Here is a 25,878-nt window from a genome sequence, read left to right on the forward strand (position 1 = left end):
ATGAGTTATCTGGAAAACAACAAAATTCTAAACAGCTAACATCAGACTTCCCGTCTCAGCAGTGGAGCCAAACACCAAATAGGAACAAAATCTTAGTTCCTGATTCATCCCAGCATGCTGCCAAAACTAATTTCCTACTCATCTTCAGCCTATTCTGTAAACTTGGAAAGCTGTTGATTTGATGATTTTTCATTAACACTGAGAAAATCTGCTTTGAACAAAAAATAAGCAACCAAAACAGCCACACAAAAACCAGAAAAGTTTTCAGTGTATAATGAAATGGCTTGATTTATTCTTACACTGATGGGAATTCAATTCTTTTAATGTTTCATTTTAAAATGAAGAACTATGTAGAACTTCCTAGAACTGTAGAAGTGTATAGTATATATGTAGTATAACAATATATATATTTATAACTATATGTATGTATAAAATAATAAGTTTTTATTCATTCAATGTGAATATCAATAATCCGTACAAACATGCCAAGTCCATCTATTTGTGTGTATAGGCTGCATAAGAAGGAAAAAAGTTACTAGCAAAACTATGTCATAAAAATGAGGTTTGAGAAGAAGAAAAGTGTTTGTACAATAAATCACTGAAGTGAGGATGTGTTAGACTGATTTTTATGCAGCCATCTGAATTAGACAGAAGTCAGTACTATGCATTTCATACTCCAACAGAATGTTCTGTATCAGGTTGACAGGACTTCCTGCATGGAAGAATCCAGATAACTAGTTTCAGTTTAGTGACTTCTACACTCTCTTTGGTGAAAAACAACCAACTCAGTGATGGTCAAAGAATACAGCCTCACCTAACGGTGTTGGCATCAACGCAAAGAGCAGCAGGGAAAAATCCCAGGACGTGGTTTTTAGGAAGACAAACAAACATTTTAGCCCCAGCGAAAGGTACAAAAGATGAAAAAGTCACCAGTAAAGTGAAAGATAATCCATCACCTGGTTACAGATCAAACCTTTAAAGCTGGTTAAACAGCACACAGTGCTGCCATTTATGTAACTACTGCTAGCCATGCCAGTGCACAGATTTGTCCAATGCACAGTGCAAAGTCACACTTGGTTGATATTAAGGTGCACACTGGCTTGCATGCTGCTGCTTCAGCATGCAGATGCAGGTGAAAAGGGTAATAATATTCCTTCTCTCTTGTGTCTGGCACACAGAAGTCACAGAACGTGAACTTCTGCAGCATCAGTAATTAGTGTTAGTGGAAGAGTGCACAACCAATATGAATTTCCCTGGAAAACAAGGATTTGCTTGAACGGCTGTCACTGCAGCTTCAAGTTGTCAGAGAATGATGAGACCCTAGGGAATAACGTAAAACCCCATTCTTTCACAATGTACCATCTTCCTTCCTTTTTTTCCTACTTTCTTGAGAGACTTCGCTATCAAGGGAAAAGAAGCAAGTCTTCAAAGAGACAGGAGGGTTATGTGGACAGGCAAACTGAAAAGGTCTCCCGTAAGAATTCCTAATTATGAGCAATAGGAGGAATAAAATAAATTTTTAACACTGCCCTCTGACATTCCGTTTGAAGACATCCAATTATTTTTCCTGTATCACGCACCTGATGGTGCTCACACACACAGCCTCTCCCAGCATCCCAAGGATGTTAGAACAATCGCAAAGAATTCACATTAACCTAAAGGTTATGCAGAATATAAGCATATATTCAACAACAAGCTGCTTTTTTTTTGTTGATTTTCATTTTTCTTTTATCTATCTATCTATCTATCTATCTATCTATCTATCTATCTATCTATCTATCTATCTATTTGGGTGAACAAAGGAGAAAATTAGTATTGGAACAAGGATGTGCAAAGCCTTAGAGAGGAAGCTCTAGGAGGACCAAAGTGCCACAGTAACAAGTCTGGGTATGATGCGATGCATGTAAACTCATGTTTGGAAGCCTTTTCCATACACTTAAATAGCTTTGTAATAAGCAGAGCTGTAAGACAGAACATAAAAAAGATTAACATTATGCCCAAGAGAGACATTTGGAGATTAAATAAGCCATAGTTCTAGTAAGAGGAAATGAATTTTTTACCTATTGCTGGAAACTAAACACCAAAACTGTATGTCCAAATGGTGGAATGGTGTTTTCATGAACTCATGGCATCTACTGTGAGTTTTTACCATTCTGCTTAAGGAGATTAGAAGACATTAATAGTGGGGTGGGGGTTTGCTTTTCCTCTTCTTTCAGTAATGAAACAGACTTTTTTGGTCCATAATCATTATAAGAAAAGGAAATGCAATTTTTTCAAAGCTTCTATGTAAAGAATAATGAACTCTTAAGCACAGTTGGCATTTGTAGCAATCAGTAACCTAGAAAAAAAAATCCCAGCCTAGTTGGCATATGCAGTTATTACATATGGTGGTTTCTACAGCTCTGGCGACTGTCAGCTGCTCTGAGTGGGACTTGAGAAGTACCTCAGTCTCCTACCATTCTTCGCATCCACCTCCAATCCTCTCAGTCTCCTCTCACAAATGACCACTTTATCTCTGTCAATGACGCCTAGGGTTCTGATTTCTTGTGCTAGTGAAACTAAAAGGGTCAGCCTGGGAAACCACAGCCAGTTTGTATGCTGGTTTATAGGGGAGAAATAAGTAAGCCACAGCATTCTTTGAAAAGATGCGTGCTTGGATCTCAAAAAGTCCTCCCCCCACCTAGAACCCTTCACACTCCCACGCACACATTCAGAGCTACCTGTGTTTCTCTCGGTCTCCAAATATTTGTTCAGCCTGCAGACACCTTCTAGACAATAACTTTGTTTGTAATGACATCTGTCACTCCTGCTGCAGTCAGTCTCTGTTTTTTAACCAAAACAACATTTGACACAAAATTTGTATGCATCCTCAGGAAAAATACAGCTCAGGAGTCCTCACTTCAGCAAAGAGGCTCTCATCAGTTGAGTGCACAGCTGAACACTCATTTTAGGGATCCTGTATTCCCTTCTACACTGCAGCACAGATGGAGGGAGCAGCCAAGATACCTTCCTGAGAATTGAAGGACTGAGACTAAACTACTGCAGGACAAAGTGTTTATCGAACGCCATTCAACCCATAAAAGCGGGTCACATTATCACTATTCTGCTCCCCTCATCCCACTGCCCAACTGAGAGCCACCAGGAATGCTGAGCCATGTGCTGCACCCAGTGCTGCCCGTTTGGTTCTGTCAGGTGGCACTGGGACTGCTTCCCTCAGGGATGGAGCCCAAAGGCACCCAGCTGGGGCACTGTGAAGCCTCTGCACAGAGCAGCCACTGAGCTGCCAGACCACCCAGGAGCTGAAACGGGACTCCTTACCATGCAATAAGCCTGCAGCAACACAACACCTGCATGTTCTCAGCATTGTTAATGGAACATTTTAATCTTGGGTGTCTGAGTTCCAGTACAGGCAGAATTTAGATATCTGAGTGATCTTCTGGATCTTGGTCTAAGCACATACGTGCAACAGACTCACGGCATTAAGGATTACATTAAGCGTTTCTGTACAGAGACTGTTAACCATTAGTTAGCATTAGTGAATAGTGAACTAAATCCACACAATGTACCAATTGGGCAGGGTCAAGTAATGGCACATCTGTTCACTGCACAAGGTATATTACAGAATATGGCTTACAGTGCAGTAAGTGAAGAACTTTTTAAACAGAAGCATGTTTAAACAAAGCTACAAATCCTTGTCTACAGGAGAAAATACTAGTAAAGCAAGCGTACAGTGGCTTCTCTAACCTTATCTTACTTTGCAACCCTTGTTCTTTAACAGCATTAAAGCAGAAGCAGATTTTATTAGTTTTGCTTCATTGTGAGCAATTGGAAACTCCAGCCCAACAAAATACAGTCACTCATACCAGTTTTGACTGAACTACTGAGAGAGGTTTAGGAAAATGAAACATCTTAACAACTCATAGGAAGACATTGGTTTTTAACATATCACTGTGACAAATAGCTTTACAATGTGAAACATGAAGAATGGCATACCTGGTTTAGTTCCGGTATTGCTTTGTCCTGAAGCGACTTTCTTCTCTTGTACTTTAGAACCTTCAGCTGCTAAAATAAAGGGGGGGAAAGAAAAATTATGTTATTAATCACATTGCTAGATAACAGCTCGCATCTTCTTTCCTCAGGGATGCTTTGGAAACCACTACTTCCAAAGAATAGCAGCCTTTTTAGCTTTTATTATAAACATTTCCCTTTGAAGAAGTTGGATTAAGCAGACCGATAAAAAGAAGTCAGAATAACAGAACCAAACCACAGGCCAACTTGGGAGAACCAAACATCTTGCAACACAGCAGCACAATAACGGCTAAAAGGTGACTTGTATATCTGAGGTTTCTAAAGATGTGGTACAAGACACTGGTAAAAGCTTCACAGACTTCACAAATTACAGAAGCAGCCATTATCCAGAATTGAAAAGAGGACAATTTATGTCTTGAATAAAATCACAGAGAGGAAAGATTTCTATTATTTTTAATAGACTTTTGATCAGGCCCTAGAAAGAGATCATTCTGGGGCTCTGAATGCCCTTTCAGTGATCCTTTATAGCAGAAAACCAAAAGATTCATTATAATACTTCAAATTGCAACTATATCCTTGGCTTGGCATCTAGCTAATTAAAAACCAAGCCAGGAAATTAGGTGCCATGATTTTCTATGCTCACAATTCATCTTCATCTCCAGTGTTCAATTCAGAACACTGCAATCTGGGATGAATGCAAAGACAGGCTGTAATAATGCTAAAAACCCTCCACAAAAATCTTGGAAATACTTGAAAGGCAGGACAAAAGGAAAGTTAAATTGATACAGACAAGGGGAGGTGAAAAAAAAAAAGAAGTAAATTTAAATGAAAATTTCACTAGAAATGAGTTGGACAAAACTGCTTTAAAAACAAAACAAGCCTTCCTGTATTAGCTCCGCTCTAGAAAATAACTTCCTTTTCCCCCGCCCCCAGCAGGCTCCAAACAATTTCCTCCACACTCCAGCCTTTGCATCTCAGGGGGTTAATTACCCACATGACCTGAAAAAGTCTTTGTTTCTCCTTTATCTCTCTCTACAGGAATAATTCAGGATGAACATGAAGGATAAAAGATTGCATGAGGAACCTCCATCAACACTTTCTCTGTCTTTCTTGGAAGGCAGGCAGGGGAGCGAAACAGAAAAGGCTTTGATCAAATGTTCATTGCTCAAAAGTAATGTTTTGTTGATAACAGCACAGCATTCAAAAAAAATCACATCGTCTTACCAAAATCACATGTGAAACTTTAAAAATCATAAGAAAAAAAGACAATCCTCTTTGACATTAAAAGGAATAACTATATTAAGTTTCTTAACTCGCTGCAACCAGGGCTCCCCATGGACTGCAGATCTGGATGATGGTAAAGTATTAGGGCAGTTGGTGATGTATCTTTCCTACCCACTATTGCTATCCTCATGCAGTAATGGTTAGGTGCATTGCCTTGTTCTGTTTTATTGTTGCTGCATCCTTTCACTTATTATCTCACTGCTTTAAACTTAAGATAAGTGCACTTCTTTACCTTGGTGCCTGTGACCTTTGTGCTAATTCCACCCACTGGCAAAACAGCATCCACCAAAGAGCAGTGCCCTAGAGAGCACCTGTAATGGGGAACTGACAGGGCTGCACCAACAGGAAAGTGCACATGCACAAGTTAGATCAAGGCATGCAGACAGCCACATTTTACCTCCAGGTAAAATGTACACTGAGCAATGAAGTGGAAATACAGCCTTCCATTGCTTGCTCTATTTCCATGCGTGTGAGGCAGTAGGAGTGAAAAACAGCTGAGAAAAACGAATAGCTAGGACAGAGAAAAAGAAACTAAAAGGAAAGAGAAAAAACAATCCAGCTTTTCTGTCCCTGCCACTTGACAGCTAATCCCCTAGTTAGACCAAACAGCTACTTCACTACAGGAGATAGATGGAGTGCATGTTGGGAGATGGAGAAGACACCTGTAGAGACAGTTGGAACAAGCTAGTGCCATAGTCAGAAACTGTTGCCATTACACAGCAGAGAAAATCAAGCGTTACATGGAAAATTCACTCAATTACTTACAAACCCACTCCTCAAAACAAACCCAAACCACTACTTTGTTCCCAAACTTATTTAATGTGGCAACTTATGCCACATAAGCATAACAGAAAAAGCCATGGTTGGAACTAGTTGATTTAAGCATGGAACAGACAGACTCCCCTTGTAAGCAGTACTGATGAAGCAGAGCCACACTTGGCAGTTTTATCAGGGCCCTGAACAGCAGCTGGCTGGCAAGCCAATGAAAGCTCAAGTACTGCTGTGTTGGGTGGGGTGTATTCCAAGGGCAGGTACAGGTCAGCGCTGACAAAACCTGCTAGCTTCAATACTGAACCAGGGTTAGCACTTAACTCCTCAGTACCTGTCTGGGCACATGGCTATTCTCTTCGGCACTGAGTTTCAAGACTGAAGAGCTGAACTCCATACTAATCTGTTACTTGTGTTTTACGATTGGAAATCTGGGAACAAATGACAGCAATCTCTCTGTAGGTAAGGGTCAGAAAGCTCCATGTTTGGTCAAAAATTACAGCTTCCTTACATTTCTTCTTACACAAACTGTCTCAGCTGACTGCTGAGTCAAGGCTACTCCTTGCTTTTGTTTTTAAGCACACAGTGCAACCCTAATCTTGTTCAAGACTTTTACATGTTTTTTCTTAAGATTATTTGCTTTAAGAGTAGAAAGATTATGCTGGCAGCCAGTGCTAGATTTGCTTTTCTAAGCTCTTATGCATGCATACATAACAGTTACCAGAGTCCTTCAAAACACAATAGCAAGAACATTCTTTACTTTCAACTAGAATGCATTACAAATAGGACCCTGCTGAGGAGCATGAAGGTGGATCAAACATATACACCCAAGCACAAAAATCTGAACACAAAACCAAACCATCTCCATTTCTCATCACTAAAATTCATCCATATGCACTGTTCAGAATGGCTGTGTCTGAGGCATCTACTCTGATGCTTGAACTGTGCAGAAACACAGGAGCCAAACATGAGCATTTTTTTTTCATATAAAACAACTCCTCCTCCTTTCCTCCCCTGCAAGAGCAGATTAAAACTTCCCTTCAGGAAGTAATAACTGTTGACTTGCAGGTTGTTGCCAGCCTCCAAAGAGCACATAAGCAGCCTGCCCACAACCAGCTCCTATCCAAAGAGTGTTCTGAAAACAGCTTCACCCTGGAGAAGCCATGCTGCAGAGCTCTTCCTGTGCAAAGGACACACAAGGGGAAGCAAGAGAAATACCTGGGTAATGAGGATCACAGGAGCCAGCAATAAATTGCAAGAGGGACAAGGATTTGTGATGTTAAGATGAATTTTGCAGCAGCTCAGTCACACAAGCTGTGAGCCTGTTGGGGTCTCTGAGACAGTGACAGCACACTGCTGTCATTCTTTCAGTTACTCCACAGGGTGAGAGCACCCACATGCATAGAAATGAATCATCAGGATGGAAAGCCTATACCGTGTGCACTTGCTGTCGAGACCCCTCCCCTCCACACAAAATCAGAAGCCGTCTCTAAGAGCCCTGGTTTAGATGGCTCATAAAGAGAGGCTACAAACATTTCTCTACCAGACCAACCACTTCAGTTGGTAACACCACAACAGCTGCAAGCCCAACATCTTCAGGCTCCTTAATGCAAAGTCTACAGGAAACTATAGCCTGGGTCTGCTTACGCCACCAGATCTCCAATCAAAAAGCTTCATTACAAATATTCTTATTAGTAACGCTCTCAAGAAAATTATTATTCTTTTAATTGCAAGCAGATTTACAAAAATGTGCGTCTTCTCATAATTCCACCAGTGAGGAACTCAGCAGCTGTTTTGCAAGTATAAATAAATAAAAAGATATTCAGCTTTTGTTCCTCTGGCACTTATCACAGAAATCTACCATCAGAGGTGCCAAACAAAGCACTGTTACTGACATTCTTCATCTCAGGTGCCTGGACTGAGCTAAAAATAAATGGAAACTCATCAGCATTGGTGTTCATTGCTCACAAGGCAGTACAGAAGTTGCTGTTTTCATCATACTGCAGACTAGGAAAAGAAACAGGTGATTTTAAACTGTCACAGTCAATTCAGCACTAAGTTGTAAAATACTTGAAAACACAAACATAAATAGATTTCTTTGGAAACACAGACAAAATACGATCACGTGAGTAACTACATGAAAAAAAAAAAAAAGGATGCTTTTTTTTTTTTTAATTATTTTTTTTAAGATTAAAATTGTGCAACTGCTCTCCTGGGAGATGCATATTCATGAAGAATTACTTTTGTCTGACCATGCTGGCTTTTTAAAGCACTGCACTCTAAAATATTAAATAATGTAGAATACAAAAGACTGAGTGACTTAGCAGGAAGAGCCCTTATGCTACTTAGGCTCTCTTAATGACAAAGGAAAGCTAAACATAATAGCATTTACAAGAAAACAGACATGCATATTATTTCCTCTGGATAATTATATCACATCATTATACTGCAATGTAAAACAATGATATTGACGTTAAAGAATCACTGGAAAAAAAGGTGCCTGCTATCTATTGCAAAAGCCTGTGCCACCAAAGCAGTGACTGTGCAGTTGACAGCAGGCTGGTAGCTCTGACCAAATACAGATGAGAGGAAGCTTTTAAATTACACATCACCCAAATAAAATAAAACCTCAGGGACTGCAGAGCAACCTCATTTCCAGATTACCAACACATCATGAGCTATGCACACTGTCTTAGGCAGCGTACAAAGCAAACCAAGCCTGGGCCATATCGGACCTACAACAATCAATTTGCAATCCTACTGCCCAAGGTCAAAACACTTCACCCCGGGTGAAGGAGAAGCAACTCCTGCTTCTCATCAAGACCTGAGACTTGCTCCTGCATCCCCATGGGCAGGATGGTCAGGACCCGTTTGCTTGGTGGTGTAAAGGCCATGCATTGAAATTCACTTCAGAGGATGAAATGAAACTCCTGTACATTTTACTGGATGGAAGTCACTTATCTGGACTTTGACTAGATAGCTTGGTCCAGGCAGTGAGGTAATTCCTGGGAGAGCATCCAAGTCACGAGGCAGCTTACACCTATCACTGGCAACTAGAGAACCAGGCTCAGACCTGCCTGCATTCAATATTGCACTGATGGCAAGGTCAAATCACTCGAGCTAAGAACAGCAACTTGAGTATTCATTATTTGATAGCAACTTCTGTACAGGGCATGGTGACCGATGCAGGTAGCAGGCTGAGTTCTGCAAAAAAACAAATACAACTCCATAAAAGGGAAGGTGGATGGAACTAGGAAGCTAAGGGAAAAATGAATACTCTGCTACAGTTCAATATATTAAGCAATTTGATCCTAAGATCCAGTCACTTTTAAAAAGAAAGCAATTTCCTTGGTCTCAGCTTTGCAATAAGAGAAGGTAAGGTCCCCAAAAGCAATCTTATGATGTAATATATATTTTTAATAAAGATGAACTTGCCATAAAATGGGCTATATCTAAGGTTAATTTAGGAGACTTCTGCAAGCTTACAGACTATGTGCTTTCTTCTTGCCAGCCCACTGGCATACACAAACCATCCCACTCCTGCTGAACTCCATGCATGCCTGTCCAGCTCTTCCCAAATTTGTTCAGGCTCAGCACCACACACATTGAGGTGAGCAGCTACCATCCTGGTGACTTCACCATGAAGAGAAGAGAGAAGAAGCAGGCCTCTGTCAGTGGCATTTCTGCCATGGCAACACCACACTGATCCTTCAAAAGCCAGGCACAACTGTTTTTGTGTCTAATAGCAATTAATACCTTTCTACACTAACTGCTGCCATATGCGGACATCCCCAAACAGGGGCAGTATACCCAGGTGAGAACAAACACTCTCTGCTGTACCTGCTGCAAAAGAAAGGAAGATCAAAATCAGGTCTATTCTTTTTCAAAGCTTTCCTTCTAGTGAGGTTGCCTCACACTGTCACCTTACTCGAGGATGTAGATGAGACCCATAGCACAGCTCTACCACTGCACTTCTTCTGACCCTAAGATGCTTTTAAAACACATTTACCAGCTCTCTGGCCTTCTCAGTACCCTAAAAAGCTCTGACCAGCAGCGCAGCAGCTCTCTGGATTCCTGCTTTAAAGCCTGTCGCATGAAAGCCAATTCCCTTCGCTTTCCACCCCTAACAAAAGCCACCCACAATAAAGCTTAAGAGATCTTCCTTATCCAAGATTTCCCTTCCTCTGCTTTAAATTACTTTAAAGTCAAAATCACTGTATCCGCCAAACTAAGTGGGCTCCTGGCCTTCATCCCATAATTGCTTTTAACGGATCTGCAGTCTCATCCTCTTGCCTCTGTCAAGAAAATTGTATTGCAAGAGAAGCCTCATTTGTGAGAGAGTAAATAGGGGCTCATCACAAGAGAAAGAAACAGGACAACTTCAACCTCACCTACAGATTTTTTTGCTATTTTCATCCTACCAGCAGCAATGACAAAAATACATCTGCAAAAACAGCCATGTGATTTTGAGACTGAAAGTGTTTTACTCCCACTTGAGCTGCTCTGCACAGGCACTGACAACTGCCTTTCTTGAGACCTTCTCAAATCTTTTACTTAAGAATTCCTTAAAAAAAAAATACCAAAGATGCTCAAAATGCAAAAAAGGAGGACAGGGTGGTGGGGAAGAAGTAGCATTATTTAATGCTAACAGCCTGAGACATGTAATGCTCCATGAAAAGGAACAGAGAGCAAAACAGCAGCTGCACAAATTTCTGCAAGATGAAGATTCTTACATAGCAGAGCACCATGACCTTGTTTATTAAGGAAGAAGTTCAACATCATGCTGGTTTCATCTACTGACACAGCATGCTAAATGCGGGTACTGGCAGTGAGAGAGCTGTTCCTACACCAGGCCAACACAAGAGCTCATCTTGGCCAAAAAGTGAAGCTAAACATTGTGCTGAGATCTTGCTTTTCTACCTAACTGCCTTCATACAGCACCACATCAGGCCACTTAGATATATACCTCAAACATCTACTGGGACTTCTATAAGCAAGTTCCAGACTACCTACAGCAAGTATTGTTCCACTGCTGCAGAGCTTGCTGGTCAAGGTCCAACAGGTCATGCATTTCACAGGGGTGTTCAGAGTCATCCTTTCAGCAAAAAAAAACAAAAACCAAAAAACCAACCAGGACGTGAATTATAACTTCCAGTCTCTATAGCAAACTCTCAACAAGAGACAGCAAGAAGAGATGCACAGAACTGAGCTACCAAATGCCTTGTTCTTGGTAATAGAAACTGCACAGATCTTTGTATTTTTACTGATGTTCCTAATAAGCAAACCACAACCTGTTTACAACCCCAGAAAGTTTGTAGACAGTAACCTAGAAAAGATTTTGCATGAAATATCCATTAAGCTGTTTCATCACGTTACATACGCAGCATAGCTGAGACAGATCAAAGCTTTACTTCATTCACAGCTGCTTAGCCTTACTGATGAGGATGCTATTAACTTCCAAGAACACAATCACATATTTAAAAGTAATTCTGTGTTATGTACATGCATAGGGTATACGAAATCAAGTTACACAAGTAAATTTCAGTTTGAGGTTTCCTGACGTGCCAGTGCTTCGTCTTGGAATCTTCATTATTAACAAGCAGACTGCATTATGTACTGACATACATTAGTCACCTAAAGCTAAAAAACAACAACAGAACGTCCTACTCAATCAGAATAAAAGTTAACTTTATAACCTCCCATCAGTAGAATGTCAAAGCAGTTTAAGAAATCTAGATGCTGTATTCTCTGACATAAAAATTGCTTTGGCAGACCAAACAACCCTGCCACCAGGTGGGGAAAAACATGTTTTGCCAATAGTTTCCAAGCTGCACTCTTCCACTCTTTCCCTATTGAACTGCATCCTTTGCTCCTTTCCTGAACTTACATCCCTGTCCACAACTCTGCCTCAATCTCCTTCTCCTGTTTCTGAGCACATACCAGCCTGCACCCCTCCTCTCCCACCTGTCTACTTTTTGCTAGCTTTGTTCCACTTGAACACCTCCTCCACACCTCTCTCCAGCAGCTTCAGATCACCTTTTCCTGCAGGTCCAGCAGCAGGTGCCTGGGCAGCAGCAGAAGAGAGCAAGGCAGGGTCGGTTTTCCTGGTGCAGGGGCAGCCTGCAGAGGCTGGAAGCAGCCAGGGAGCAGTTCTACTCAGCCCTGGGAGTGCTGGGGAGGAGCATTCTCACTCTGTGCATGGGGATGGCAAGTCATGCAAACACTGATGAATGCAATGCATCTGTAAGGAAGGGTGCCACTTCAATTAAGCAAAAATAAAAGGACAAAAAAATTTGCACTCCAGTGTTTAACACATCCCTGTCAGGCACAAGCTGTGACTTTTTGCGTTTCCAGCTTGGACAGTTTTTGACAGCTGCAGGAGGAAGCAATGATCTAAAACCAAATTTCTGAAGCCTGGTGGTCTGAAATCATCCCTGTTGAGCTGCTATCAAGATTAAAAAAAAAATAAGAAAATATTTTCCCAAGTGTCATTCTTCAGCCATTGGTTCAGCTACAAGAAAAAAGGAAGAGAAACAGAGGCCAAACCATTTAAAACTTGTTATAAAGAGACTGAAGCAAGCCTCTTTTACTGGAAAATGTTATGTGATCTTAATTACTTGCCATCTGCTTTAGAAAACTCAAATCCAGCAATTAAAACTATTCGTCATTTTATTGTGCAAATGATATTGGTTTTACAACAACACCAATAATATGCTTCATGGAATTACTTCTCTTTGATCCACAGAGGCTTCCTTTTTATTCTGGACAGAGAGGAGAGTTTAGTCCTCTAATCCTCCACCTCCCTGCAGCAACCTCACCATGACAGACTGGTATCAATAAAACAAAACAAAATCCTGCTATCACCAAGAGCAGTGCTTCACCAAGTGTATTTGAATTTGCCTCCAGAAACAATGAGAATGTGTTAACAACAACTGATAAAGTAGCTGAGTCCCCCTCTTCAGGCAGTAAATATTTTAGCAGGATTGCTAGACTAAACAACAGCATCCTATGTGTATCTTCAGAACTTTTTTATAGAGCATGTTCTTGGCACTGATCCTTTTCTTCAATAAAAATAAAATACAGAAAAATGGGATTGTCAAGTGGAAGTGTTTGTTGGGAGAGACTTACCTATAGCACTAGAATACACCCAGTTCCAATCTATTACATTGTAACATGCATTAAATGCTCCATTCTATCACAGAGAAAGGTGCATCATAAAATGATGTATACTACAAAAAAGCTACGAAAAAAGAGAGAGAGAGAGAAATGAGCAATATTATGCTGCAGTGACAATATTCAACCCCATGCAGCGATGCATCACTCCCCACATCCAGTCACATTCCCAAGCACCCAGTAGCCCCTAGAAGCTAGGGACAAGAGGGCCAAGGGCTCCAGCCAGAGCAATCGGCCCTCCCTTCCCTGAGTAATAAGGGAGGCGGATGGAGAAGCACTGCTTCACCTTCAGGCCATTATCACCTCGTTCTTCCCTGTGCACAGGTTGAAAGACTGCTTTCCGCTGGCACTGGGCCAGGAACAAACTTTTCCCCAGGCTCCCTGCTTTGCAGTGGTGGAAGTTTTGGAGGATGCAAATGGCCTTCCCTAGAAGGGTGCCCTTTCTGAGCCAGCCCTGCCAGTTGCCATTCCACAGAGAGACAGAGGCATATCAGGCACGCTTCAGTCCTTCCGAAAAGTATTTTATATCACAAAGAATAATTACATGGACTCAAAGTGACAAACTCACTGAGGCTAAACACTAGCAAATTCCACTGGAATCCCAGATAAGGCCTTTGTAATTAATGGTGTCTCAACAACAGCAAGCAGCTCCCAAGGAGGGGATTAGCGCTTTCCATCGTTCTGCCAATCTTCCACTGCTACAATAATTGTGCTGAATTTTACTTGGTAGCAGAACATTAGTTCTTCAAAACCATGTCCTCACAACACCACTGATAGTCCCTGTCTTCCTATTGACCCAAACGACCACTAAATTGTAGTTGCTCATTTGCCGGTACTCATCTTTTTAACACACTCTTTCTTCTAGAGCAGATATGATTTGCTGCCACTTTGTCTCTGGACATCCCCTCTCAGTAAACTCACATCTCACCCTTTTCATCTGTGAGAGAACAGCATTCTTCATAAAACTGGGCAGACAGCAGCTTGCCTCTCATGAGTTTCAGACTATGGAAAGAAAAGCTCGTTGGAGCATTATGGAAATAAGATGAAGAATGATCTGTTGTGTGGATGAAGACAAATAAGGTAGGTTTTAAAGTTAGCCATTAACACATTCAGATAGGGTGCTGCTGTAAGAGATCACCTTGCTCATCCCAGGTAACTCCAGAACAATCAGGTTTCTTATCACAGATATACAACATACAACACAATTACAAGTTGCACCTGGTTTCTGTCCAAGACAACTGAAAACATTATTTCCAATAACTGAAGTGCCAGCTAACTTACATTCATTAGTGCTCACCCACTGCTGTGCCAGATTGGCAATTATAAAAAAACAAAACAACTCCAATGTCAGCACTTTTTACTTCCAATATGCATTTATCCTGCTTTTAATAGAACATCAGTGCCAGAAGCTCATGTAACCAGAGAGAAGCACTCTAAAAAACCAAGTTTTGCAAGACAGCAGTTTAAGTGTACCTTTAACGCTTACATCATACCCCATTTATGGCTGTCAGCTGTCCAGGAGAGCATTGCCCCATGTCAGTTCATTGATTGACTGCACTAAGAATTTTTCTGGGACATAATGAAGTCATCTCTTGATTTCTAGGACTGAAGACACACATCAGTTAGCAGCTCATGATTGTGAGACTTTCTCCAGCTGTCTGATAACAGAAGTAGCAAATCCTACTTCCTAACAAGGTGGTCTGCAACAGACATTATTTTTTTCTCAGATAGCATCCATACGTGGCTAGAATCCTCTCGTCTTTGCAAAACCAGTGAGGCAGTTGTTCAGCAGCCATGTATGCGAACTGTATTTCCTCCTGTTTGCTCCCCATGCAGCAGGCATTTGAGATGTATCCCAACTCATGCCTCTTTTGCAGAGAAGGCATTTTGAGCTCACCATTAAACATTCTTTAATCAGCCCTGTGCAGACTCGAGCAGGAATGCTGGGCCCTTGCCATTGCTCTCACAACTGCTCTGTGTCTGTGCTGCATGCTCAGCCTGACCCCGCTCTGTCAGCAGTCAGCTTTGCACTGCACCAGCCCAGATCCAAGGACATCAGAAGCAGCTCTCAAGCAGAACTGGAAACTGAAAAGCCGTATCTGCTGCAGAAAGTGAGCATGCCAACCTCAAATAGCACCCTGAATGCACCCAGGCACACTGCAAACACCCTGCCCACAAGCTGCTGAGGCCACATACAACACTGTGTCCTAATGTTAACACATGCCTCACAGTAACAGGGGGCTCTGGCACCAGGTATTTCCTATCAAATCACAGGGTTGGTTCTGTTAAAGGGTGGGCTATACTTCCCTTCTCTTTTTACCCAGTAAGTTTAGGTCTGAAGCACCACTCAGGCCCTCCAGCCTGATGACAGGCCTGGCAGCATGCTGCCCACCACAGAGCATTCGCTCTGCCACCTGTACTGGGCCGCACCAGCCTTGGTCACAACAGGCCAGTGGGAAATCTGTTCTCATTCCCTTAAAATAACTTTGTTTTGGAGTACACTAAGAAGGAAATGGGAAATAGTATATTGAGGAAGCAGGAAAAAAAAAAAAAAAAAAGAGTGCGAAATAGTAACAAATATGCAGGGCCCACCGATTCTTATATCACTTCAAAGCTGAACATAAAATGCTAACATTAAACACATGCTTGTAACGTTAAGCAAGGTCACAGGAAACAAATGCTTGAGGAGTTGCTTGTAGCTATCAAGATAGGACAAAGTGCTGGCCTTCCTTGCTAAATTACAATCCTTTTCTGGGCTCTCACACAACAAAGACTAATTTAGACTGCAATTATGCTGCCTGCAAAGAATATAAAGTGTCCTGGCCACCCTGGTTCTGCAGCAGATTTTTATTTTTTTTAATTATTTATCAAGAGAAACACAATCCTTTGGCAACTCCTGAACATTCTGATGGCTTTGAACTGTCAGACCTTCAAGGACTTGGCACTTCCACAGTTCCTTGAACAACAGCACCTGATCTCAGATGATAAGGCTCCATCAGTGCCCACGTGCTATCACAGAGATGGGGCTTAGCTACCCCCTTATCTTTATCTGTGATTAAAATTCCTGTAGAGACTAAGAAAAAAAAAAAAAAATCTCAAGTCCATGCCTCTTCAGACTACAAGTAATTAACTGTAATTCATGTCACAGTGAACTGATACTCATACCTGTATAATTAGCAGTAGGTAGACCTAGCTGTCATCTCCTCTTGACCATCTGTAAATTAGGAGCAGTCTAAATTTAGCTCAAACAGCGCGGCCTCCCACTGCTACATCAAGAGAAGAAAGTAACTAATAAATAAGTAATATTCATTAACTTGAGTTTGCAGAGAGAGAAAACAGGCAAGTCTGTATCCTGTATAAAAGCTTTGTCTATGTTCAATTTTATTTTGATGAAACTAAGTCTCAAAGCAGTGAAATTTGATCCTGAATTGGGAAACGATTTTCAGACTTCTCCTGAGTATAAGTCTCCCACATTTCTGTCAATAGATAATGTTACCAGACATTAACAAAGTGATTTTAATTTTGGTAGAATTACAGCTTGATTTGTGCAATTTCTTTCACTCAAAAGATATGTATAACTTCATTCTTCTCTACCTTTATATTAGAATAATGTCACATATTTACATTGGCAAAATAGTATCATGCCACCTTGAAAGTATCAAAGTTCTAATGAACGAGACAAACACCTTGTCCGCCCCATGACTAGAAGCAATTCTTACATACTAGAACTAGAAGCAACACTTACATACACATGCAGCCCTACCTGAAGCCAAGAGATCATTACGCATGGTTCAAGGTTACTTAAACTATCTACCAGAGCTGGAGCTGAACTGCATGGAGAGTCTGCAACTGCTACAGAACAGACTCTTACCTTACACTAGTCCAGTGAAACAAGGAAGTAAAGTCACAAGGGTAGACAGACAGGTAAGAACTATGGCCTCCTCTGGGCTTATTAGACACAAACCAGAACAAACTACAGCAGTTAAATATAAACAAATAGCCTATTGAATTTCAGTAGCATCGTCCACTTGAATATATGCCAAACATTCAAGGTCAAGTTAGGCCCAGTCACCATTTTTTCCCAGAAAAAACACATTACATAAAAGCTTATATAAGACTTACAAGAGTTTAGTTGTTTAAACACATGAAGCACAAGTCAAATAATTAACTACATATTTCTTTTTCATATTTTTTTGTAAACTAGTTTCAAAAGTATCTGTATTTCAAAGTACCCCTATTTAACAGATACTTTGCACTCTTGGTGAGATCAAAGGTCACTGCATTCCGCTGATCATGAGCTACAAGCGGTTCCTATCACAAAACATTTTGGGTACAATTAAAAGAAGCATCTAAGATGCTCCGCCCCTACCTACAGATGCCCCTAACCCAACCACAGACATGATAGCCCTTTTCCCAGCAATGGCTCAGGCTTGCAAGCAGCCAACAAGCCAGCTGCATTTCTGCACTGCCACCAAAGCTTTCTGCAACACAGCAGGCATCCTAGGCGGTTGCGCTCCATCCAACCCTTTTGAGCAGAAGGTTGAAAATATTTGCATATATGCTTCTCTCCCCACTTCTGTGTGAGCCATGCAAGTGACCTGAAGTAATAAGTGTGGGCTTACTAATCACTGTGTGTGTTCTCTTCTACAGAGCCAAAAGGTCAGCTGGGGTAAAAGCAAGGGGTGACAAGAAGTACAATACTGAAACACTCTTGATTTTAGGCAGCCACCTTGTTCAATGAACCACACACAAACCAAGATCTTTCAATACATGCACTCAGGCTTAAATGGGCTGCTTGAGAAACAGTTGCTGAACAGAACTGACTGAAAAGATGGAGAAAGCCTTGTGCAGGCCTCCCCTCCCCAGAGCTAAGCGCTTAACAGCGTATTAAAAATGTAGACATCTTAGTGCAGATTTCTAAGGATTTCTCCGCATTTACGTAACATTTGGCAGCTCTCTCATCTGTGGCCGAGAGCTTGTTTTGTTTTGTGATTTTTCTAGTCTTCATAAAACCTTTTGCAACAGCATACTACTTTACCGCCTTTAGCTCTGTTTGTGGATAAAAAGACACCAAACTCATCTTCCATTTATTGTCAGATGTTGGCACACAGCAGGGGATAAGGCCAGAGACGTAACAAACTGCAGCAACCACCTCATTTTAAAAAAATGCAGATTTCTATGCTTTCTACAACATGATTTTGCTACAGGTCAACTGAAGCTCTCATTGTTGCTGAGGGCTTCTTTATTTTTTTTTAGTATTGAAATATTGGCAATTATTTCAATGTGAGATTTGCAAGAAGTTCTTCATGTCCTGCCAGCATCAACTTGCTGAAGATTAAACCCAGTGAGAACAGAGTAAGGCAGCAATGAGTTAAATTAAAAAAAATACAGTTTGCCACCAATGGACAAATATTTTGTTCTCCTACCTCCCAATGGTCCCCCTTGTTTCCAAATGGTAGAGAGAATCTATGAAGAAATTTCAGCTCCAGCAATCTCTAGAAGACTCCCAAAAGCTAGCACTGAACCCATTCCTAGATTTGCCATCAGTAATATCCTGTTCTGTCCTCCCATAAAACTAGCTACAGAGTGAGTAGGAGAGCTCTGAATCTACCAAGATGATTATACAAATGAGATTTTCCAAGGTGTATAATTACCAAGTTCTTAAATCGCTTATTTTGGAGGCTGTAACAAGAGAAGGCATGCAGAGCTGTGTAGATTAAACAGCGTAATTGTTAATTAAGAGAGCTGGAGAAGGAAATCACACAGTCTCTCTGCATTAGCACGTGAAGCTCCAAGTGGTGAGGGAGAGGGTTTCTATGTGAAAAGCAAGTGCAAAGCAGGGCTCGAGCTTCTGAAGAGGGTCAGATCTCTCACTGCTGTATCCTTTCCTCACCTCTTCTACATCCTCCTCCATGCCCTGGAAACAGGAACAGCAGTCTATAACAAAAAAAGAGGGCAGGAGTTGATGCTGAAATACTCTCAGTACCACAGAGCCTCTCAAGGCTTCTGTGGCCACTGTGACAGCAAGCTGCAAGGCTGGAGCAGTGAGGAAAGATCCTGATAAACATAACCACTGTGTCTTGTGTTATTTTGCAGGTGCTTCTATTATTGCAAATGCACGTATGTCATGACTTGACAAAATACATCAGATGTTTACTTTCAGGACAGATTAACAGCTTCACAAGTCACGGGCACAACACCCACTCATGGCTGATAAACTGAACAAGGTCATACTTGCATGTGCAAGTTCACAAGCCCTGGGGTCCCTGGGGCACACCTTCATTAAACAAAGGACTCAGTGACTCTGACTGCAAGGCTCACAGGAGCTGGTCTCTCTTGGCAAATGCATGAAAGCTGCAGAATGTGACCACCTGGAGCACCAGCCTTGTTTACAGGTCTTGTTATGGTGTATCATTTTGAAGTTTGCTGTGGTCCTATGCATATCATTTTTCATGGGTACACTCAGGCTATTGAAGTCTATAGATTTAACAGCTATATTTGAATTTGGTGGAGCTGGAGGAAAGATATATGATTAATTAGATAAAGGTAATAATTGACTAATCCAAATCTGTCCTCATAACCCTACTATCACCCCTGTGCCACTGCATTGCTATAGACTAAAGCAGCAGAGGCACTTCATGTATAACTATGCAAGCCAGAGGCTCTCCTTAGGCACACTGAATTGCATTTTCCTCCACTACTAGAACACAAACCATGACCACAGCAGATTTAAGTTGTTTCACAAGAACCTAGTCAAAAACTACTCAGTTGGCAGGCCCAGCAGCAGTACTTCTTGTTCAGGTCATTCCTAATATCTGCAACACAACCAAATCTCCCACTCTGTACCACATGCCTCTGAATGCATTCTGTGCTTGCTCTGCAGCTTGATGCAGCTGCCAGCTGAAGCAGCATTACAAAATGGAGAATGGGGAAGGTCATCAAGCTGCAGTGCTCTCTCTTGGTAAAATGAGCAGAGCACGGAGTGAAAAACATTGTGTTACATCACCATTTTCTTTAGAGTTCAAATCTAGCACTGGCCATTGTGCCTAACAGCAACCTGCCACTGAAGTCCAGAGAGACTGAGCTTTCCAAGTGAATGTATCCCCAAGATCAGCTCACACCTCATGTGAGCCCTCACATGAACTGCCCAGTTATCCTAAATCTTAACCAGAAAGCAGAAATATTCCCAGCATGCTAACACATACTATCACATGGGTCTCATCAAGACCACAAAGTTTACTGTGCCATCAACAAGCTAGTTATGTATTTGCTTGCTGTCACTCCCAAGTGCTATTCGCAAATATTAGAACAATAAACTAAGAACACTAAAGCAGGCTTTGCTGTAAGAGCAAAACATCAGATATTGGGAGCTACTAGTTCCTTCAGCTTTCCACAAAGAATCTGACATCTCTTGCAGAACTCCCATATTCCAGCATATGGTATGTCCTTCACTTGCTAGGGAGGATGTTCACTGGGTGACAGTAGTAAGGGGAGTATAAGGAAGTTTGGAATGCATGCGCCATGTTAAAATTTTATGTCCAGAAAAACAAGTTTTACCATCCTGCAGTTAGGTACTTTCTTCATCTGCCACCAAACTACTTGAGATTTCTCTGTCATGTATAACTTGAAGCTCCATGAGTGCTGCAGTTGGCAAGAAAATGGGGCAAGAACGTAGAAGCATGCAGGCAGCAGCAAACAGGAGCAGCTGGGCAGCAGCCAGCGAGGCCACCTGGGCTGAGCCTTGCTGGGACTGCTGGACAGAACAGGTTCCTCTGAAATGCTTATATGTTATAACAGGTTGTTATATTTGTGAAATTTAAATGCATTGCATGTTAGGCTGGGGAAAGGCAGCTATGTTTGCATTGAGGAGGGTCAGATTACTCTGGTTAACTGTTGGAATCCACCTGGGGTAAATTTTAGCTACCAAGCAACTGAGCCATAAAGTGAAGCTTGTGTCAACACTTTAGCGTCCCGTTCGTTTGTCTCCTTTCACCACTAAAGAAATGCAGGAAACAAGTGCATTGAACTAGTAAGTCTTTTAATCACCAACCATATTAAATTATTTCCAGTTATCTGGACAAGAACACCAACGCTTTGTCACCATCTCTACAAACACTACGGTGGCTCTATGGATAGCTGAAGGACAGCTGGACATTTTGTCTTAAAAATGCTTTAGTTCTGTGTGAAACTACTGCCGACGCCTTCCTCCTCACCTCAGCCCTGCCCCAAAAAAATCAGCCTGAGTCGTCCTTACATTTACTTAAACCGAAAACTTCAGGTCAAATCCTGCATTCTCTTAGGCAGCTCAAGCGATTACAGGATTTGAAGTTAAAGAAAGACTTCCGCTTCCTGTTTGTTCTCCCTCACATTATAGGAGTTTAGAGACAGTTAACACTGATTTCCATTTTCCAGCATAGCCTTGATATTGACTGCACAAACTATGAGAAATAAAAATAACAGACAAAATCCAGAGGGACTCCACAGTTCTCACTGGTAAACATTGGAGACTTTTATTAAAGCTCAGCAAAGCCAACTGTTGCACAAGCCACTGTGCTTTGTGCTTTTGCAACCTTACTGTTTTGTTTTTTTTCTTAAGTATGAACCTGAAACAGGTTTTCGCCTCCAAAATCAATGATGCATCCCTTTGTCATGACATTGGTTTCAACATCAGGTAAAAGACCAAATCCTAGCATGGGATTTTAACTCACTGCAGCCATCTGTTTCAAGAGGATTATATGGATTTTTTTAAAGTGCTAGACGTGTTAAAAATAGCAGACAGTGGTTTTGAATGCTTTTTCAGCTACCTTGTGTTAAAAATACTGCCTAAGCTTGCAAGTCAAAGCTACATGACCCTATAAATCTGCTCTTCCTATTGATGTCCTCTGATATCTTAAAAACCTCAAAACCTAATATTCTAAAACTAGATCATACATACAAGTAACAGCTATTTAAAAAAAAGCAACTTCTTTGTTTTCCTTGACTAAAGGAAGCACATATAGTCTCTAATTAAGTCTCAGCTATCCTCAAGGCTTTCCTTTAAGAATATCACAGTCATTTCCAAAGTAGTACAATCTAATAGACTTGAGTTTCGTTATTGTTTTTCCCATACCTCCCCCAGGCAACTTAACGCTTAGGTTTGCTGGAGAACATATATTACAACACCTAGAAGTCTCTTTTTGCTGCACGCAGTTGCTGCATACTTCCAAAGAACAAGCCACACAGTCATTCACCTGAATGAGACGAGCATCTTTTTCCTAAGATGTCCTGCTGCTGAGCAACACGAGTATCTCTAATCTTCTGTTGTTTAAAGAAGGGGAAAAAACAAAAACACAAAAACCAAGCAACTACAACAACAACCAAATGACACACAAAAAGACTAATTTTGGCTCCTTTTCTACAGGAAACAGCTGATGAAACATCTGCTTTTCCTGCATACACTGGAACTTGCTCTGCATACATGAGAAAAAAAAAAATCTTCTATCTTTATAGACGGAGAAAGCAACAGTTCTGTGACTACTTGATCCATATTCTTGTCTACGGGTTATTACTTTCTTTCATTTACTTTGCTTTTTGGCCAAGGAATCTGCACACCTTTTTTGTAGGAAAGGCAGACAGAAGCAGCATTATTGTTCACATTTGATCCAATAACCTGTTCAGCTGTTTGGGATGCACATCGAGCTTCTCATCATAACAACTCACGCTGCCCTAACCTCACGCAAGAATGGTACAAGTAAACCTATCTTTCACAACAAGATTCCTCATTTTGAAAAGCAATAATAAAGAACCAAACCTCCTATTTAATATGAGTAGCACCTTTAGCTGCCTCTATTCATTGCCATCTTTCTGTTCACACAGATGTATTTTGCAACACTGCAAGGGGATGAAAGAAAGGAAGGAGGAGAAACTCACAGGAATGTGCCCACGACTGTATCTCCTATGCAAAAGCTACTTCATGGTTTTGTGTCTTTTTTACTCCCCACCTTCTTGCACCATTTTGCACAACCATGTCCTCCATTTTTATGTCCTACTAACAAATTGTTGTCACTGTATAAGCATTTTAAAAACGGTAGCAGTTCTTTTTGTGTAGCATGGCTTACAAGTAATAAAGTAGTCCCTGCCTCCCTGCAATTTCCTGTTTAATTTGGTAATTTGATGAGTATGATCCAGTTTATTTTGAAAAATAACCACTAAAAGGAATTATTCCTACACGAGCTCTAACAGCCTAGAGGCTTGCCCTGTTTTTTATCAATTCTTTGATCAAAGCCTTATAACAAAATGCCATCTGTTTGCATCCTTCAACAATGCTTTTTTATTACTTCAGACTTCAATTTCTAGTTTGCACCGTTATCTGACTGCTGCAGAATTCCACTGCTTTTGCAGCCAGCGTTAATAATTCAGACAAAGTCATCTTCCAAAGATATCTGTGATACAACATATTAAACAGCAGCCTTTCACATCTGAACATCCCACTTTTGTCAGGAATTGAGGTACAATAAGTGACCTCAGCTTATTTCCACAGCTTCTTCACCTCCCAGCTCTTTCACAGCCCAGCATCCCTCTGCATTCCTGCCTATATCCAAACTCCCAAGAGGAGAAGTCTGCAAATTAAGCTCAGGAATAAAAAGAGGAGAGGTTCTTGCAGTCATTGGAGCAAACTGAGCCAAGTGAGTATGTACAGTAATGAGTTATCAATGCCAGCACTACTTTATTTCCAGGAATGCTGTTTCACTTAACCAAATGCATCTATGATGAAATAAATAAATAAAAGACATAATTCAATATCATAACTTGATTTGGAGATTATTACACAACTTTCCACTCAATTCACTTTCCAGATAAGCCTGATATGACAGCCATGACTTAAACTAAAGACAGTGGCAGACATCAGACTGAGTGACAATATTATGACCGGTTCATGCAATGTGTGCTGGGGCTGCCCTGCCTGGAATTGGACCGTCTGATGTGCAACCCCCCTTCAATGTGACCCCTCCATTTCCAGGATACAGGCTGGCCTCCACCCCTGCACGCTACCTCCAGTGCCCTACAAGCCAGACACCAAGGACCAAAAATACCACAAAAACAAACAAACAACCCCCAACCAAACACAAAAACCAAGCACCAACCCAACCCAAAAACCAAACCAAACACACATATACAAATCACTGCTGCTGCTGTCACCTGGGATACAGAAGGAAGGGAAAAGCTACATCTTTGGGCACAGACTGCAAGCTGCCAACACCACAAAGGGAAGTATGGATTAGGATCAAGTGTTGCACAGAGAACACATGACAGCACCAAGCCAGCGTTAAATATCAGGCTACTTCTAGGTATGTTAAGTAGCACTTACCATAGCAAAATAAAAAAAAAAAATAAAAAAAATTATGTATTAATGAATCAAATGCATTTTCATTTACTACTTCAAAGGTAGCTGTCAGGAAACAAAAAGGACAGCTAGATGGTGTAAGCCACAGCCTACAGCAGAACAGCTCTGCCTGTGAACTTACAGAGTAAATGCACCAGGCAACCACTGAAGAGCAAAACAGGAAAACCAAATGAGAAAGCAATAAAGCATCCACAACCAAGACAGCAATTTTATTATTATTTAATTTTTTGGTTGTTGTTGTTTAGCTTAGTCACAAAAAATAAATAAGTAGAAACAATAGGAAAAACAAAACATAATACTCTTGCTTTCATGCTCTGCGTGTGTGAACTTGAATAACTCAAAAGATTTAAGAGTTACAAAAAGCTCAGCTAATTCCCCTTGGGGAATAGCTCCCCACACAGAGCTTTCTCACAGTAGAACATCCTTCTCCAACTCTCTTGCCTAGGGCAGACAAAGAAAAGGAAACATTCTCATACCGAAGTTGCTACAGCACAACATCCCAATCCCAAAAGTAGCAGCTGTTTTCGCAACCAGTCCTTAGCTTATATAAAAGATTTCATTACAGATAGGCAGGTCCCTTCCTGTTCCGCATATTGCCATCCTCAGCATCTCATTTTAGCCTCATAAACTCAAAGTTAAAATTAATTAAACTGACTGAATGATGCTGTGAGCAAGTATATGCCTACACTACACACACAGAGTATGGCTACCTAGAGCTAAACAGACAGTAAGGATTTATGTAGAAAATCAGAAGATGATAATCCATTTTTGTGCAACAAAATAACTTGGCTGCTCAGTTATCAATGACTGCCTAAAACCTTCAATTTGGAAATGCATCCTGGAAAATCAAAGTCAAACGATCAGTGTACTCAGGTTACCCTTCCCCAAACCCCCCACATCATGTTAGGCTCTTTGAAACTAATCAGGAAACAAAAGCAAACAGGGAAAAAGCCTACATGCATCCCCTGGCTAGATGTAACTATGTTTTCCAGTTTCTAATCAGGAAGCCATTTAAAAAATTATCTCTGAAAATACAAAGTGTGAGCCGCTTACCTATTTCATCCATCATATTCAGTACTGTATATTCATTTGTACTGCAGACATCTACTGAGAGTCCATAGTGTGATCCATATCATCCCACATGCACAACTTCACTTGATCTCCCATCCTACATTAACGAAATTCAGGTAATTTCTTTAAGGAAATTCTCTTCAGGAATTTATGCGAGCCAGGAGGAAGAA

General features: G+C 41.1%; 1 protein-coding gene across 16 annotated transcripts in view; it reads right to left on the reverse strand.

Moving 5' to 3' along the window:
• The window catches only part of MAP7 (microtubule associated protein 7), a 99,618-nt gene that overhangs the window by 44,522 nt on the left and 29,218 nt on the right, over positions 1-25,878 (reverse strand). For 11 of the 16 annotated variants that reach the window (XM_072333693.1, XM_072333703.1, XM_072333690.1 and 8 more), the window contains one exon: positions 3,994-4,062. In XM_072333693.1, coding sequence (XP_072189794.1) covers positions 3,994-4,062 — 69 coding nt within the window. Of the gene's footprint in view, positions 1-3,993; positions 4,063-25,690; positions 25,719-25,878 lie in introns of those variants that run through there. The other 5 variants (XM_072333704.1, XM_072333701.1, XM_072333689.1 and 2 more) reach the window with 2 other exon arrangements.

The sequence above is a fragment of the Excalfactoria chinensis genome, chromosome 3 (genome assembly GCF_039878825.1).
Source record: "Excalfactoria chinensis isolate bCotChi1 chromosome 3, bCotChi1.hap2, whole genome shotgun sequence".
Taxonomy (NCBI): Eukaryota; Metazoa; Chordata; class Aves; order Galliformes; family Phasianidae; genus Excalfactoria; species Excalfactoria chinensis.